The sequence below is a fragment of the Drosophila suzukii genome, chromosome 3, assembly GCF_043229965.1.
Source record: "Drosophila suzukii chromosome 3, CBGP_Dsuzu_IsoJpt1.0, whole genome shotgun sequence".
NCBI lineage: Eukaryota > Metazoa > Arthropoda > Insecta > Diptera > Drosophilidae > Drosophila > Drosophila suzukii.
In genome coordinates this window covers 56,984,873-57,000,540 of record NC_092082.1, presented here as the reverse complement: position 1 = coordinate 57,000,540, position 15,668 = coordinate 56,984,873, and the positions used below count along the sequence as shown (strand labels likewise).

General features: G+C 37.8%; 1 protein-coding gene across 1 annotated transcript; it reads right to left on the bottom strand.

The window, feature by feature from the left end:
• Positions 1 to 1,748: 1,748 nt before the first annotated feature.
• On the bottom strand, positions 1,749 to 12,819 carry LOC139352854 (vacuolar protein-sorting-associated protein 36-like). Its single transcript, XM_070995492.1, has 3 exons — positions 12,409 to 12,819; positions 4,933 to 5,124; positions 1,749 to 1,874 (listed from the first exon to the last, which is right to left on the bottom strand). Exons 1-3 carry the CDS (start codon positions 12,817 to 12,819, stop codon positions 1,749 to 1,751), a joined length of 729 nt encoding a protein of 242 aa, XP_070851593.1.
• Positions 12,820 to 15,668: the final 2,849 nt, after the last annotated feature.

Below are 15,668 nucleotides of genomic sequence, written 5' to 3'. Positions count from 1 at the left end.
ACTTTATTATCTCCACATTTTTGTAAGGCTTTAAATATATTTTTGACGTCATCGTGACGAAAGATCTATTAAACATATTAGATTTTTCCTCACAATAACCGTAAAACAATATACTTTTTTTTATCTCACTTCACTTTCTCCGCATTTTTGAAGGCTTTAAAAATATATTTTTTGTTGTAATCATGGTAAAACATCTATTAAATATACCAGATATTTTTTTCCATGAAAGCATCAAACAATATACTCTTTTATCACACACTTGTTTTTTTTTTCTACACACTATTGTTGAAGGCTTTAGAAATATATTTTTTTTGTTATCACGGAAAGAGTTCTTCTATTAAATAAATAGCTAATCTATTTCCGCGACACAAAAAAAAATACTCTTTTATCACACACTTCCCTTTTTTTTTTTACACACTATTGTTGAAGGCTTTAGAAATATACTTTTTTGTTGTCACGAAAAGATTTTTTTTATTAAATAAATAACAAATATTTTTTCGTGACGAAAAAAAAATACTCTTTATCTCCGTCACTTTCTCCGCATTTTTGATGGCTTTTAAAAATATATTTCCTTCTGATCGCGTAAAAAGATCTATTAAATATAGCAAGTCTTCTTCCTCGACACAGAAAAAAAATATATTCTTCAACTCACGTCACACGATATTTGAAGGTATTAGATATTGTTTCTGTCCGACGTTCTAGTGCCATATTATGTGAATATTAATATAGACCATAGATCGTTGCACAGAAACAATAAATTTTTTTTGTTTTGTTTTATTTTTTTTTTAACAGTGTATAGTTTTCACATAAAGCTGAAATGAGAACGTTGTATATTAAGAGATTCTATTTTGAGGAGTATATTATAATTTTTTTATTGATATATATAAATATAGGCTATATATATATATTTGTATATAATTATTACCGTCTATCAAGTCTCTCTCCCAAATCCTGATACCGTTGCATTAATATATATACTCCTACTTTAAATCGTTTTCTAATGTTGCGTGATATCTTCATATCGGTATCTGATATATGTGCTCCTACTGTCACTAATTTTCTCATGTTTCTTAAGGTTTTTAGTTCAAAGTCTGGTAGAATATCTTCAAATTCAATACAAAATTAGCCAATTTCTTTTTTTAATTCGTCCACATCATCTGTATTGACACAGGTCTCTTTTTAATCTGTAACTCGTACCGTAAATGTCGTAATCATCTTTGATAATAATTTTATGATTTTTTGTCAAGTTTTCGCGCAAAAAGCGATAGCGTTGCATTAGGTTAAAGGCTCCCCACATAAACTGCCCCCTGATGGGCCGTAAGGCTCTGTAGTCTCCTGGCGTCAGTACTGTTCCTACTGTCAAAATTTTATTTATGGTGCGTAAGGTTCTTAGGTCGCTGCTAGATATAACATCATCGTAGTCCCTACGAAATTCTTCAATTTCGTCCCTCAATTCTTGAATTTCTTTATCGGCGACAGCAACAACGTCTTCAATGTTGTTAGATGCTCGTTTAGCAAGAGAGTTAACAATGGTGGTGGTGGTGGTGGTGGATCTAAGCATCTTATTGGGTCGCGGATCTTCCTTTTCAGCAGCAGCAGCACCACCAGCAGCTGTACTATTTTCAGTATCAGCACCTTCACCATCAATGTTAGATTTAGAAACTTGCGTTTTGGGGTCCTTTATTTTTTTTGATAAATAAAAAAGAGATGAAGAATAAATTGTAAGTTTACGTTCTTTTTTTTATTGTCTAGGCGCAGCAGGTATGGTTATGGTGGAGACCTATGTTATCATCCTCAATTATGTCCTCAGTAACTTGAGTTGATCGGGAAGACATCGTTGTCTTCTTCTTCTTCTTCTTCTTCTTCTTCTTCTTCTGAGCTTACGTAATTGGGGGTGTTGTAACACCCGCATTTACCACTGCCGCATCGAAGCTGGTAGAGGTTTTTTGCTGATCCAACCGGATGAACCGGATGCTTCTTCTGCTCCTACTACAACTCGCTTGAATTTGATCGTTTGGGTTTTTGTTTGGGCCTCCATGTTTTCTGCTTGCTTAGTTTTGGTTCTAAGTCTGGATGTTGGTGGTGGTGGTGGTGGATTATATTGTTCACGTACTTAGGCAATGTAAGTCAATTATGAACTGCCTTTGAATTTGGCTGCCGAGCGCTATTTATTGAGCATTTTTTTCCTGATTGGTTGTATGAGGATGCTATATTAGTTCTCTCACAATCACTTGCAATACAAAGTATGTGTTTTTTTGTTTGATATGCCTTTTGAACACCGGATGTGTGATAACTGCATCCAATGCAAAAAAAAAATTAATTTATTTTGTTCTTCTACCCCCACGCTAAATTTTTTGTACTTGAGTAGGTGGCTTGCTGATTTTTTTTTTTTTTTTTTTATTTTGTGTGTGATAACGAAGAAAAAATGCGGTTTAAATTTATACCGGCTGTGTGTGGTGTGTGCGATAACAGTATGCTTTGAGGGATAAAAATGTGATTTAAATTCCCAAACGGTTCCACTTATGGAATTTATAAACAAATTTTTGAATTCAATCTCAGCTATGTTACCCTTGCCTTCAGCGACATTGCCTTTGCCTTTGTTTAAGATTCTGCATTTGCCTTTGCCATTCACTTCGAGGGCCGCTCTTGACCGTCCTGCTAAGATAAATAAACCAATCGTAAAGTAAACGCAAGCTTCCGTTCGAAGCCCAAACTTTTCCGTTCAAAGCCCACAGTATTGCGTTCTAAGTTCAGAACATATTGCGTTCCGATTTTCAATCAAATTGCATCGGTCAGCATAATTTCATTTCACAACGAGATGCGACAGTTTCAGCATAAGTTTTTAATTTAAACAAAAATTAAAGTTCTGGAAGCTTAAGAAAAGGAAAGCTTCTGGCCGAGGTTCATTGGATAATTTTTTAGAATTAAGAGCCAGTCCTATTTTATCCGAGACCGCGATCGGTTCACAGTTTATAAAAAGTGTCTTGTTTTAATTGAGTTTTAAGAAGTGCATTTAAAATTCAAAAACAAATTATTAGTTTTTCTTTATTTCTTCTACCCCCACGCTCAATTTGTTTTTATTTGAATTTTTTTTTAATTGTTTGTGATAACGAAGAAAAAATATGTTTTTTAAATTTATACCAGCTGTATGTGTGTGTGTGTGCGCGTGATAACAGCATAAATAAAAAAAAGCCTTTAAATTTTTTTTTTTAGATGTGTTTGTAAAGACCTTTTTCATAGGCTGGGATAAAACTTAGTCCGGCCAGGGTCCTCTACAGTTAAATTTGTAGAAAAACATTGCGACGAAACTGGACGGGGAGTTGCCGCAGGGATTTGTGGGGAAAAGAGGCCAGAGTATCCGCGTTGCACCGAGTAAGCGGCTCTAGCGCAACACGGCACCCGGAAGGTATAGTGGAGGGGGGGCTGCTCCCGGCGAAAATACTAACGAAACGAGCGGCGTGGCCGATCCCTGAGAAAATACCAACAAAACTGGACGGCGTGGCCGTTCCCCCTGGATGTGCGACTCACAAGCTACTGGGGTAGGGGGTAGGGATCCGAGGGGAGGATGGCCGGAGGCGACCCTTCCCTGTGCTCCCTGTGGTCGATCGAGTGGTTGTTTGCACTGAGTAATCGTCTCTGGCGCAACACGATTCCCGACCGGCACAGATCACTGCACGTGGTTCGCGACTACCTAAACCATATTTGGGGCGGGGTTCCCAGGAGAGGGTGGCCAGAGGCGATCCTTTCCTATGCTCCTTGTGGGCGATCGGGTGGTCGTTTGCACCGAGCAAACTTCTCTAATGCAACACGATTCCCGACCGACACAAATCACTGCACGTGGGTTTCCGAAAAATGCGCAAATTCACGCGGACACATACTTCTTCATTCTCTTTTATCTTTATTATTATCTAGTTTCACAAGTTATTTTCCTAGTCCCCTACTCGCACTCAGTCTGATCTCTATTGTCTGTGTCCCACTTACTCCTTGGATCCGGCGTGCCGACGCTCGTGCCGCTGTGCCACTCCGGGTTGAAGTCCGCTCCTAGGTCTGGTCGCCTTTTCTGCCATTCGGGAATGAGCGCGAGCTTCCGCCCTTGCGGCCGCATGTGAGCTCGGTTTGCCGGGTTTTTTCGTTTCCCAACACAGTTTCTTATCGAACTATCAACTGTTGGCCCTCGGTTGACCAACACTGGGTGGTTTTCCAGCCCTGGTGCGCGCAATATTTAAATCTTATAAGCTTAGCTTCTAGTTTGAACTTAAATAAATTGCCTTCGTGGCGTAACGACTTATGGCTAACTTATGCTTATAACTTATAAATAAAAGGCCGTCGTGCCGTAATATCGAATTGTATGCCTTCGTGGCGGAAAGAATAAAAGTGGCGAAATGTGGAGGGTGTGTTTCACGCATCCTCACTTGTTATAAAAAAATTTTCGGACCCCTCCCCCCTCCCCCTCCCGCTCTTGCTCTCCCTCTCGCTCCCTCTCTCGCTCTCCCTCTCGCTCTCCCTCTCGCCCTCCCTCTCGCTCTCCCTCACGCTCTCCCTCTCGCTCTCCCTCTCGCTCTCGCTCTCCCTCTCGCTCTCCCTCCCGCTCTCCCTCCCGCTCACCACAATATTAAATACGATTTTTTCAATTTCACAACAATATGAAATATTAATATTTTAATTTATTTCCATTTTTAATTTTTTTGTTTTTTTTTTAAGCATTGTGAGGACAGTAAATATTATTAAGTTCATGATTATTATTATTTTTACGAACTGCTGCTGCTGCTGCTGTATCGTCAATCATCGCAGCATTGATGCAGTCTATATAACAAGAAAAGACTATTTGAAATATTACAATTGCAAGATAGATTAACAAAAGCAATAGTACAAATATAATTGTAATGTTAACATGATAGACATAGTTTGGTATAAGTGGTGTTTTTGAAACACCGTCGTCTGCTTCATCATAGGATGTTGCTGCTGCTGCTGCTGCTGGTTCTTTGGTGGTGGTTGTTGTTGCTGTTGTTGTTGCTGTTGTTGTTGCTGCTTCTGTTGTTGTTGCTGCTGTTGTTGTTGTTGTCGGGGGTTGTGTTGTTCTTGTTGTTGTTGTTTGATTTGAAGTGGTTCCAGCGACTGCGCATACTAACAGTAATAGGAATACGTGAAAATGCATTTTCTTTTTGTGTGTGTGTGTGTGTGTGTGTGTGTTTGTTCGAAACGATAGAGAGAGTGAGACTCGAGAATATTTTCCAACAAACTAAATCCACTGACCAACATACAGTCAATTTTATAGCTGAATCTATACTATATATCGCATTTCTCTATCTTGCATTAATTTTCCTTTTTACAATCTCTAGCTCTCTAATAATAATACACAACACAGGAAGCCTCCCACTTATTATTCGGATATACTAGAAGATGACGATGATGTCGACCTAAAATATATAGAACAAATAAAATAATTGTAGAGCATATATATATATATATATATATATATACATATATATTAGTAGTATACTTACAAAATTTGATAGGAAGTCATAATTTGTAATGCGTTATGTTCATCAACCAGTTTTTGTTGAATGTACTTGGAATTTTGTTCTTTTTCAAAATCTACTACATCATCAGCAGCATAAGTTGTATTCAAATCTTTATTCGTTTCCATTTGATTAAAGGTAATATTCAAATTTTTAATATGCTCTAATTGCATATGTATACTTTGGAGAGTTTCTTTATCCTCGGGCGACAGAATGTGTAGATATTTTTGAATGAAATCAATAATTTTTTTTGTAAACGTCATTTTTATTTTTTTTAGTTTTTTGTGTGTTGTTTGTATATTATTGAATATTCATATGCAAAACCTGTTGATAATCATTGATGTTATACGTTCCGATGTGTCTCACTAACTGAAGGCTGGTGGGGTTGGGTTCATTATTATCTTCCTCATCGTTGGTAAAGTCTCGTTAAAACAAATAATTTTTCTCTACCAGATTGGAATTGCTTACAGCATTATAGTGGTGGCAATAAATTCGTAATGTTTTATTTTTGAAATCGCTATGATAACTGCATCGAATATTGACAATACTTTTCAAGTATCTTAATTTGAAATATCTACAAACCACAGTGGGCGCATCAATTATTCCACCAATATCCTCTTATTTTATAATTAACTCTCGACGGAAATTTTCAACTGCCTCATCGATCGTGGGGAAAGAATGAGGCATTCGCTCGTATAGTACCAAATCTCGTTTAAATCTATTATCATGTTTATTTTTGCTGTTCTCTCGAATCACTTCCACAAATGCGGTATTAAGTTAAAAAATTAAATTTTCTTTGATAGTCAATGTTTCGTTTACAACGAGATCAAATCTAGAGTATTTAATTTCCGTTTGATAGGGAATTTTTTCTTGCGCAATTCCGACGACGACGACGACCCCAAAGTACAAAAGTAACGATATCAAAACCATAATTATTTTCATTTTTTTTTGTATTTTATTAATTTTTATTATGCGATTATATACTTTCCCTGTGCGCGAATGCTTAGCGACTAGTTTTTACAGAATTGTGATTAAAGTAAAAATGCATGTATGTCTATATATATTATATAGGTATAAAGATTATAAATTTGTTTTTCTTTTTGCCGTCTCTCTCTCTTGGGCTCTGGCTCTGGGTCTGGCTCTGGGTCTGGCTCTGGCTCTCTCTCTCGCTCTACTGATTATCGGGTATTAGCTGCATCTGTTTTGGGCTGATATATTTTTCTCCTTTTCTATTCGGTTTGCTTGAAACAATGCGATTACTTCATCCACCGTAACTTTAATATTATCCTCGACATTGTCCTCATCGTTAGCTGTTGTAGTTGTTGTTGTTGTTGGTGGTGGTGGTGATGTTGACGATACAGTTATCAATTCCACCCACTCACTGGGTTTTATTGTTAGTGGTGGTGGTGGTGGTGGTAGTGCTGTTGCTGCTTACGTTGACGCTTGTCTCATAAATTCGAAAGAGAGGTTTACTTTTAACAACTCGTTGTTCGATAATGTTATATTAAATTCCACACTTTTTGTATTTGTATTGATATTATTGGTGATATTCAGAATAGAAGCAAATTCAGGATTCGGAATAGGATTACAGTTTCCTCCCGAATTATAACCGAATAGTAAAATAATTGCAATGATTATTATTCGCAACATTTTTATTTATTTATTATATTTTTCCCCCGTTTTGATTGTAGTTTCTAGCTTGCAGTTCGACTTGCTACTAATGCTTGCTTGCTTGCTTGCATTCTCGCAGAGAACGAAATAGAAAAAATATTCGCATATATATATGTATGTATATATTTATAATATTTTTCTAACCTCGTTTGATAGCGGTGTATATTCGAATAATTTATCATGAATTATGAGACAGTATGCAGATGTTTTTGGAGGGATATTACTTTGTGTTTTAATCTCAATTCGTATATCAATAGGTCCGCTTTTTACTGCTTCATTTTGATGCGTTACATCTAAGACAATAATGGGAGCCTTATTTTTATAAGTCTCTAGCGATAATAACGGTTGTGACTCAAAGCCGTAGTAACTTTTTTGAAAATTGATATACATATCGTATAATAGTGCATATCTATTATAAGTAAAATTTTGATTTAATCCATCATAGGGATATACTTCAGAATTTAGATTTACTTTCACATCGACTAAATCGCTATGAACATACTTCTTATTGTTTTTAAATGCGATAATAACATAGCGAGGGCGTTCAGTTTCAACAGCTAATTTAACACTCCAAATAAATGTAGTAGTCTGTGGAACTACTGGGTTATAATATATATCCCAACTCCTGAAGGGAATCAATAATGGTGTTTGTTTGTTTATCACATTAAACATGTACAATTTATAAGCATCAGACAATTGTACATGAAGCATTTTCCAAACAATGCTCGAAATCGTCATTTTCAATTGACTCATTGTTAAAGCTTCAGCAGTGCTCTTATAAACATCATCGTTATCTTTTCCTCTTAATAGAACTAGCTCGTGTTTCCCATTGAGCAGTATTTTATTGTAGTCTTCAGCAAATCCAAGTAACAAGTTCAACGGCACGCAAAAATTAAAGTTTCCTCTTTCAAGTTTTAAATTGTCTGCGATGGACCATACAGAATTTTCGAGCAAGTGTTCTTGATTTTGTTTAATTGATAAATAATTTTTTAAATCACTTGTTACACCCAAATGTCGTGTTCGATCAATTTCAATACCATTCAATTCATATCGTATTTCACTAAAAAGATACGCCATACAATTATTCAATAGAGCTATTGTGGTTTCGATTTTATCATCAACTTTTGTGATATGTCCTTGAATGTGAAGAAAACTTTCGCTTGGCAACACATACAAATCTTGATTTTGTATGGCAATCCGAATTCCGTCATTGTTCTCATACGACCGCAAGTAGGGTGAATAACTTTGATAATCTTTCTTTATTATTGAATTATCAATTAATTATATGAGACATTTTTTTTTTAATTTGAATCCTAAACTCAACAAAAATTTTTTATTGCACTCCGTTAACGGGATTTGTTGTTGTTGTCGTCGCCGTCGTCGTTGTGGTTGTGGTTGTCGAGTAGCTAATCGGTTCAACGTTGATAAAGCGAGTGAGGGGGAAATAGGTGATAATGCCTTTTTATAGACGTTGTTGTTGTTGTGGTTGTTGTATATAATCATTTTTTTATATTGGTTTTAAAAGCAATCGTATTGTAATTCTTTCACCGCGAAAATTAATCAGATTACCGTCTTGATCACAGATTTTTAAAGCTATCGAATGTATTTCTTTTGTGTTTATTGGTAGATATATAACATTTTGTGGTACCTCAGTTATTTTATATCCAGGACTAACGACAAGCGCAAACTGATGTAGTATGTGTGCTGTTCCGTTGTTTATATATGTTCCATTTATAATATTGTATTGTACACAAACGCTATTAATTTTTGTGATAGCAATTGCCTTATCAGAAGTATGTAATATATTAGGACTTAATGTATTCGAAGTGAATCCCAATAAAGAGCCGATTGACTTTGAATATATTTCATCAGTTGCAGAGAAAATTTCCGATTGCAAAGTGTTATAGTTTGGAACTAGATAAAATTTGGGACTTCCGTCGGGCTCATTCTTTGTTAATTTTGTATATTTTCGCGTCATTAGGTCATTAATATCGCTGATTTCATAGGAACCAACGGGGATCTTTATCGTATGTTTGCCAATATGAAATAAATTATTGCCTACGTCAACGTTTGGAATTGAATTATAAGTGTCCAGACTGATTAACGCACACTGATAGTTCTGATCAAGTTCAATTGCAGGAAAATAATCTGCAACAAGTACTGACGTATTGCCTGTTAATAAGTGTTAATGTTATCCAAATCTTAACGGTTCGGGAGGTAATGAAATGTTTATAGGCTTTACACATACACATATATAGTATGCTGTGTGTGTGTGTGTGTGTGTGTGTTTACAAATTAATCCAGGAATTATGCTCTGATGAGAATAGTAACCATTTAACGAATGCTCTACCATTTCGACGTCTAATAACCTTCTTCACCAGATATGTATCGGGAAATTTAGTTTTCATCAACTCATATTCGTAAAATCCTCCCTTAATATCATTTCCTTGATAATCTTTAAATATTTACGTAATGGGATTGGTATTTTGTATCCGTTTGATTTGGAATATCTCAGTTGTCCAGTTTGGAGTATAACCTTTTTCGAACACATGTTTATATTTACTTATTCGCACATAATCGTCAACTTTGAATTTTGGTTTATGAGTGATTTTCAGATGATTGTAAACGGTTTGGAGGAGTAATTATTCATTTAGAAAACTTACATCGTTTGGCGCCATCAGAATTGTTTTATGGTATGTGTTATTATATTTAGCAATCAATGCCTTATAGATATTAATCCATTTGTAGCTACCTTGATAGCTGAACTCTTTCCACATCATATTTTTGAGGGTTCTATTAAATCGTTCAGCGATGCTGGCTTTTAAAATACTATACGTTGAATAATGATTTTTATGACTTAATTTCATAAGATTTGGAAATGTCTTCTTGAAAAATTCTTTGCCATCATCTGTTTGTAAGTTTTTCGGTTTTCTTTGTGCGTCATCGAAAATGCTTTTCATACTTTTTGTGGTGCTGTCTCCTTTTTTGTTTTTAATAGCAACAGCCCATGCTTGCTTCGAAAAAGTGTCAATAACAGTTAGGAGATAACGATATCCCTTATTATATAATTGATATGGTATCATTTCAACTAAATCGGCTTGCCATAAATCATCTATCCCCTTTATTATCACACGTCGTCTGGTAAAATTTTTTCGTCCTTGTCTATGCAACTCTTCGGTGAGTTGCCTTTTATCCGCATTCAAGTTGCTGTTGTTGTTGTTGTTGTCACTCATTGTGTTTTATTTTATTGTCAATATATTTAACAACAATGGGGAACTGTACTTTAATTTTTTTCACCTCATCCTTAGGTAGCTGTGTAGAGAGTAATTTAAAGAGAACGTCCTCAAGCCGTTCAATATTTTCTTCTAATCGCTCTATATACTTAGTATAAATAACTTGTGAGTAGTCCTCTAAGAATAATTTTATAAAATTCGCACTTTCAGCGACATCTGATTTAAGGTTTGCTTCCAATGGAGTTGTTTTGCTTTTAATAATATTTATGCTCTGTCTCAAGCTGTTTAAATCAATATCCGTTTTCTCTTGTCGATTTGAGATATATTTTTTTAGACTTGAACCGCTTCCTCCTCCTCCTCCTCCTCCTCCTCCGGACGATGAGGAATTCGAGCTTTCAACAAATTTATTAATCTGATTCATTTTATTATATTTGCCTCTCTAAGCTCTTCTATAATGGATATAATTTCGTTTTTGTGATTGGTATTTCCAGCTCTCTCGGATGCTAATAGTAATCGCAATCCTTCGATTAATTCATTCGGATCATCCCAATACTTGTATCCTCTATCCTCCTTGGAGTAAGATTTTGTTGTTGGTGCTGCTGCTGCTGCTGTTTGTGTTGTAAGCAAGAAACCTTTGCCAATAAGTTGTGTTTTCTGTTTGAAAGATTTTTTATAATATGCTGATATTTAAAGGATTTGGACCCCTTAACTTGAGAACTATTCTGGTATTTTCGTTTGTGTGCGTTTGTTCTCAACAGAATATCTCGATAATTTTTCAAGTCCAGATTTGAATAAGGCGCGGGCCGCGTGTGAAATACCAATTGAAATAGACCAGGAGTTAATTTCCATTTTTGCCTATCAATAAGAATTGTATTATTATTATATTTCAATTTACTATTAGCAAAATACCATTCACCATTTTCTTTTATATTCAGACCTTACAGCATGTCCAATTGTTTTTGACTTTTTAAGAGCTGAATATTACGCAAAAGCGGTGATTTCATCGAAACTTTTCTTCTCTTGATTGCAATTTGTTTATCCTTTTTGATCACATTAATGTTGTTGTTGTTGTTTTGTTGTTGTTGTTGTTTTTGTTGCTGCTGTTGTTGTTGTGGTTGTTGTCGTTGTTTTGTCTTGTTATATCTGGGATAAATGGGTCCACTTATCAAATAACTTTTCTCAAGCATAGAATCTCTTTTTTCGATTAATTTTAATCTCTTATTAGAGGAAGAAGAAGAAGAAGAAGACTGAGGCAGAAATAAATTTTCTGTGTGAGCACTTCGTTTTTTGTTTTTTGGGAGTGTGAGTTTGTGTGTGTGTGGTCTTGGCGCAAAATTTACAGTGTTCAACGATGTGTTTTTTTAAGTCTACGAAATTTTGGTCCATTGACCTTACGACTTTTTTCAAGCATAGAATCTCTTTCTAGAAGATTAAAAGGTAATTTGAATCTCTTGTTATTAGGCTGGACTGCTGCTAAAGATAAACTCTCAATGTTAGCATTACGCATTACGCATCAGCATTTTAAATCGTAATCATCATCATCAACAGCAGCAGCAGCAGCATCAGCAGCAGGGAGAGCTGGGGGGGCAGGGGGGGCAGGGGGAGCAGGAGGGAGAGGGAGAGCAGCAGATGTACTACTACTAACTACTGCGTGTCGTTGTCGTCGTCGTTGTCGTTGTGTGCAGGAGTGTTTTCAAATAAATTAGTGTATTTTGCTCTTTGACTATCTAAAAATGAAGTATAGTTTGATAGGATATCGTTGGAAGTATCTATCAAGTCGGATGGGTTGGTGTTGTTGTTGTTGTTGTTGGTTATTGGAAAACTCGTTATTTGCGGACGATTAAGTTCCATATCAAACACATCAACATCATCATTGCCATTGTTAGCAGCAGCAGCAGCAGCAGCATGCTGGATGTTTCTTCGTTGATAAGGTCTTCTCTTCCTTCTGTTTGCATTACAGGATTTCACTTTTCTTTTTCCCCCACTTTTATCCCCAAATCGTCGTCGTGGTCGTCGTCGTCGTGGTCGTCGTCGTCGTGGTCGTCGTCGTCGTGGTCGTCGGTGTCTAGTCTTCTTCGCATAACCCTCTTTGAAGAGTATCGTCTTTTGTGTTTAAGCATTTCAACATGTTGTTGCTGCTGCTGTTGCTGCTGCTGATTCTGTTGTTGTTGTTGTTGTCCTTCTCGACGACGACCTCGATGCTGATCATCATATTTTATCAGTTCACGCTTGTTGTTGTTGTTGTTGTTGTTCGGGTTAGTCGGATTCTCAACGTTGTATTTATCCGCCTTCTTGTTCTTTTTTAGAAAATTTTCCGCAATCACATTCAAAGGTTTTGTAATTGGTTTAAAGGTATTTTCCAGCATATTAATTCGATCAATTTCATTCGACTTCATGCTCTTCAATTTCTGTGTCAGCATCAATCTGGTTTGAACCAGATCATCCAACACTTTAGATTTTTTGATTTCACCATTGCTGCTGTTGTTGTTGTTGTTGTTGTGTTGTTGTTTGTTTAAAATACAATTATTTAGTAGTAAAATATATGATATTATCGCATATATATATATACATATATACATAGCTGATACGGAGCTGATCCAAAGCTGATGCTGAGCTGATCCAAAGCTGATGCCGAGCTGATCCAGAGCTGATCGAGAGCTGTGTGTGTGTGTGTGTTTTTATAGATATATAAAACTATCGAATCCTTTTCTATATCGTCCTTTATCAATATCATTATCTTTACTTATGAGAACAAATTCATATTTTTGCTTCCAGCATTCCTCACAAATTTTTGTAAATTGCTTAAAAGTCATATCGCCTATAACATGATCATTGTAAATATGTTTAATATTCATTTCATCTTGTTTAAAAATTATAATCAAATTAGCGTTGTCACGTATTAAATGTTTTGGTATTTTTGTATAAGTTTGACATAGATAGAAGGAGTCTATGTGTTTGTGGCGGCCCATACAGAAATAATCTCTTATTGCTGTTTGCTTATCACAGATTACGTCATCAAATATCATAATTGAGTGTGGTCTAGCTCTTTCTGGACTGACGACTTTCTCCTTGTCTGAAATCGTGAACATGTGTATCCCCTTTATTGGTTTAATTAATTTCATTAAATATTGATACTTGGGCTGATACAGCGACTTTGAATATATGTATATATTTTGAAATTTAAGTCCATTGGGACTTTCGATTAAACTTATCATTACGTTTGTCTTTTCACAATTAGACGGACCCACAATTGGAGCGCGTATCGAATTCGGTAATAATGGGCTATGTGTAATTTTTATGCTCCTATCCCCCTCACCTCAAATTCGATCGACATTTCGAACTTTAATTTATCTGGTTTGTTTTATAAATCGCATTTTGTTGTTGCTATTGTTGTTGTTGTTTTATTGAAAAAATTTTTGCAACTACTAATGAAAATACTATAAATATTTGAGTATATATTTCGTTTTTGTTTAATATACGATTGACATCGAAACAGAATAGTCATAAAACAAACATACACGATCACACACACACACACACACACACATACACACATGCAACAAGGCTTAACGCTGCTATGGAGGATGCCGGTGGACTGTCTTCCAACCAGTACGGTTTTCGGAAAGGGAAATCTACACTGGACGCGATAGAGAGGGTCACCAACATTGCTGCTAAAGCCATCGCGGGTACCAGATGGAAAGGTGGGACGAAAAAGTATTGTCTAGTGGTCACGCTAGACATACGGAACGCGTTCAACTCAGCCGATTGGGGGAGGACACTGGAGGCACTACGGTCCTTCAACATCCCGGATTACCTGCTGAATGGGAGTCATGCTGGACACCCGCCTCTCCTACCGCGAACACCTGGAGTTCGTAAACAAGAAGGCAAGCAAAACCACAGGATCGCTCTGCAGGATCCTGCTGAATACCAGGGGACCGAAGCAGGACAGACGCAGGCTCCTCGCGACTGTTGTCAAGTCGCAGTTGCTGTACGCTGCTACATGCGAGGTGTTAACTCGACATACCGCCTGTGCGCCGTTAAAATTTCGAGTGCCTTCAGGACGATCTCGGACGACGCAGCCCTTGTCATCGCAGGCCAAGTTCCCCTGTGTGAACTGGTGCGGGAGGCCAAGGAGATTCGCGCGGCTCTAGCAGGCGAACAGGCGGACCGCAGTATCAAGACCGAGGTGAAGAGAAGGACCAGGATGCAGAGCGTCGTCAACTGGCAGGCAGCCTGGGACATCTCCAGCAAGGGTCGCTGGACGCACCAGCTCATCCCCAGCATAGAGGCATGGCTAAGTAGGAAGCACGGCCAGGTGGATTTTTACCTCACGCAGGCGCTGAGTGGACACGGCTGCTTCCGAAGCTTCCTTAAGCGCTTCGGGCACGACACGGAGGACGGTAGCCCAGTGTGCGGCAGCGGCATTGTCGAGGACGCTCAGCACGTCCTTTTTGAATGTCGCCGCTTTGGCTATGACCGCCAGATACTCATGGAGACCACCGGGGCAAGAGTTCGGCCAGAAACTTTTGTGCCCCTCATGCTGCTGAAGGAAGCGAATTGGGAAGCGACGGCAGCCTACGCACCGAGCGTACTGCGAACGCTGCGTCGCACCGACAACGAGAGGAGAGAAGCTACAGCCTAGGTGGCTACCATTGCGCGAAGCAATACCTTGCGGTGAAACCGCGCAACCACGGCCCCCTATTCCTGTTCTTGAACTCACTTTTACTTGTACATAATTGTAGGAAATAAATGAAAATAAAAAAAAAAAAAAAAAACACATACACACATACACACACAGATGAGAAAAAGCCAAGTTACCGACCAATTTCCAACCCCACCACGATTGCGGCGCCAGCTCAACGGGTCTCTGGGGACCGAGCCGGAGCGGTATAGCTCCCATCAGGCAGTAACCGGGCGAAATCCCGGCTCACCGAGGGACCTCCGACTAGTGCAGGCGATGGATAAGGAGAAATCGTCCGGACATGACGAGACCCAGGCTCTTGCAGTTGCCAGAGCAGAAGAAGAGCTGCTAAAGAAGTTTCAGATGATGAAACAGAAGGTGCAGCGGTCGCCAACGGGGATGGAGCCGGCTCCCGATGCCCACCCAGTATCAGCGCCTCCCAAAATGACTGGGCCAATGTTCAACTTCGGCAGTAACGAGGATGAGCAAACCACCCCGAAGAGAAGTCGGGAACCAACCAGCCCTGAAGAGGCGATCGATGGAGCCAACAAGAAGCAGCGGGTG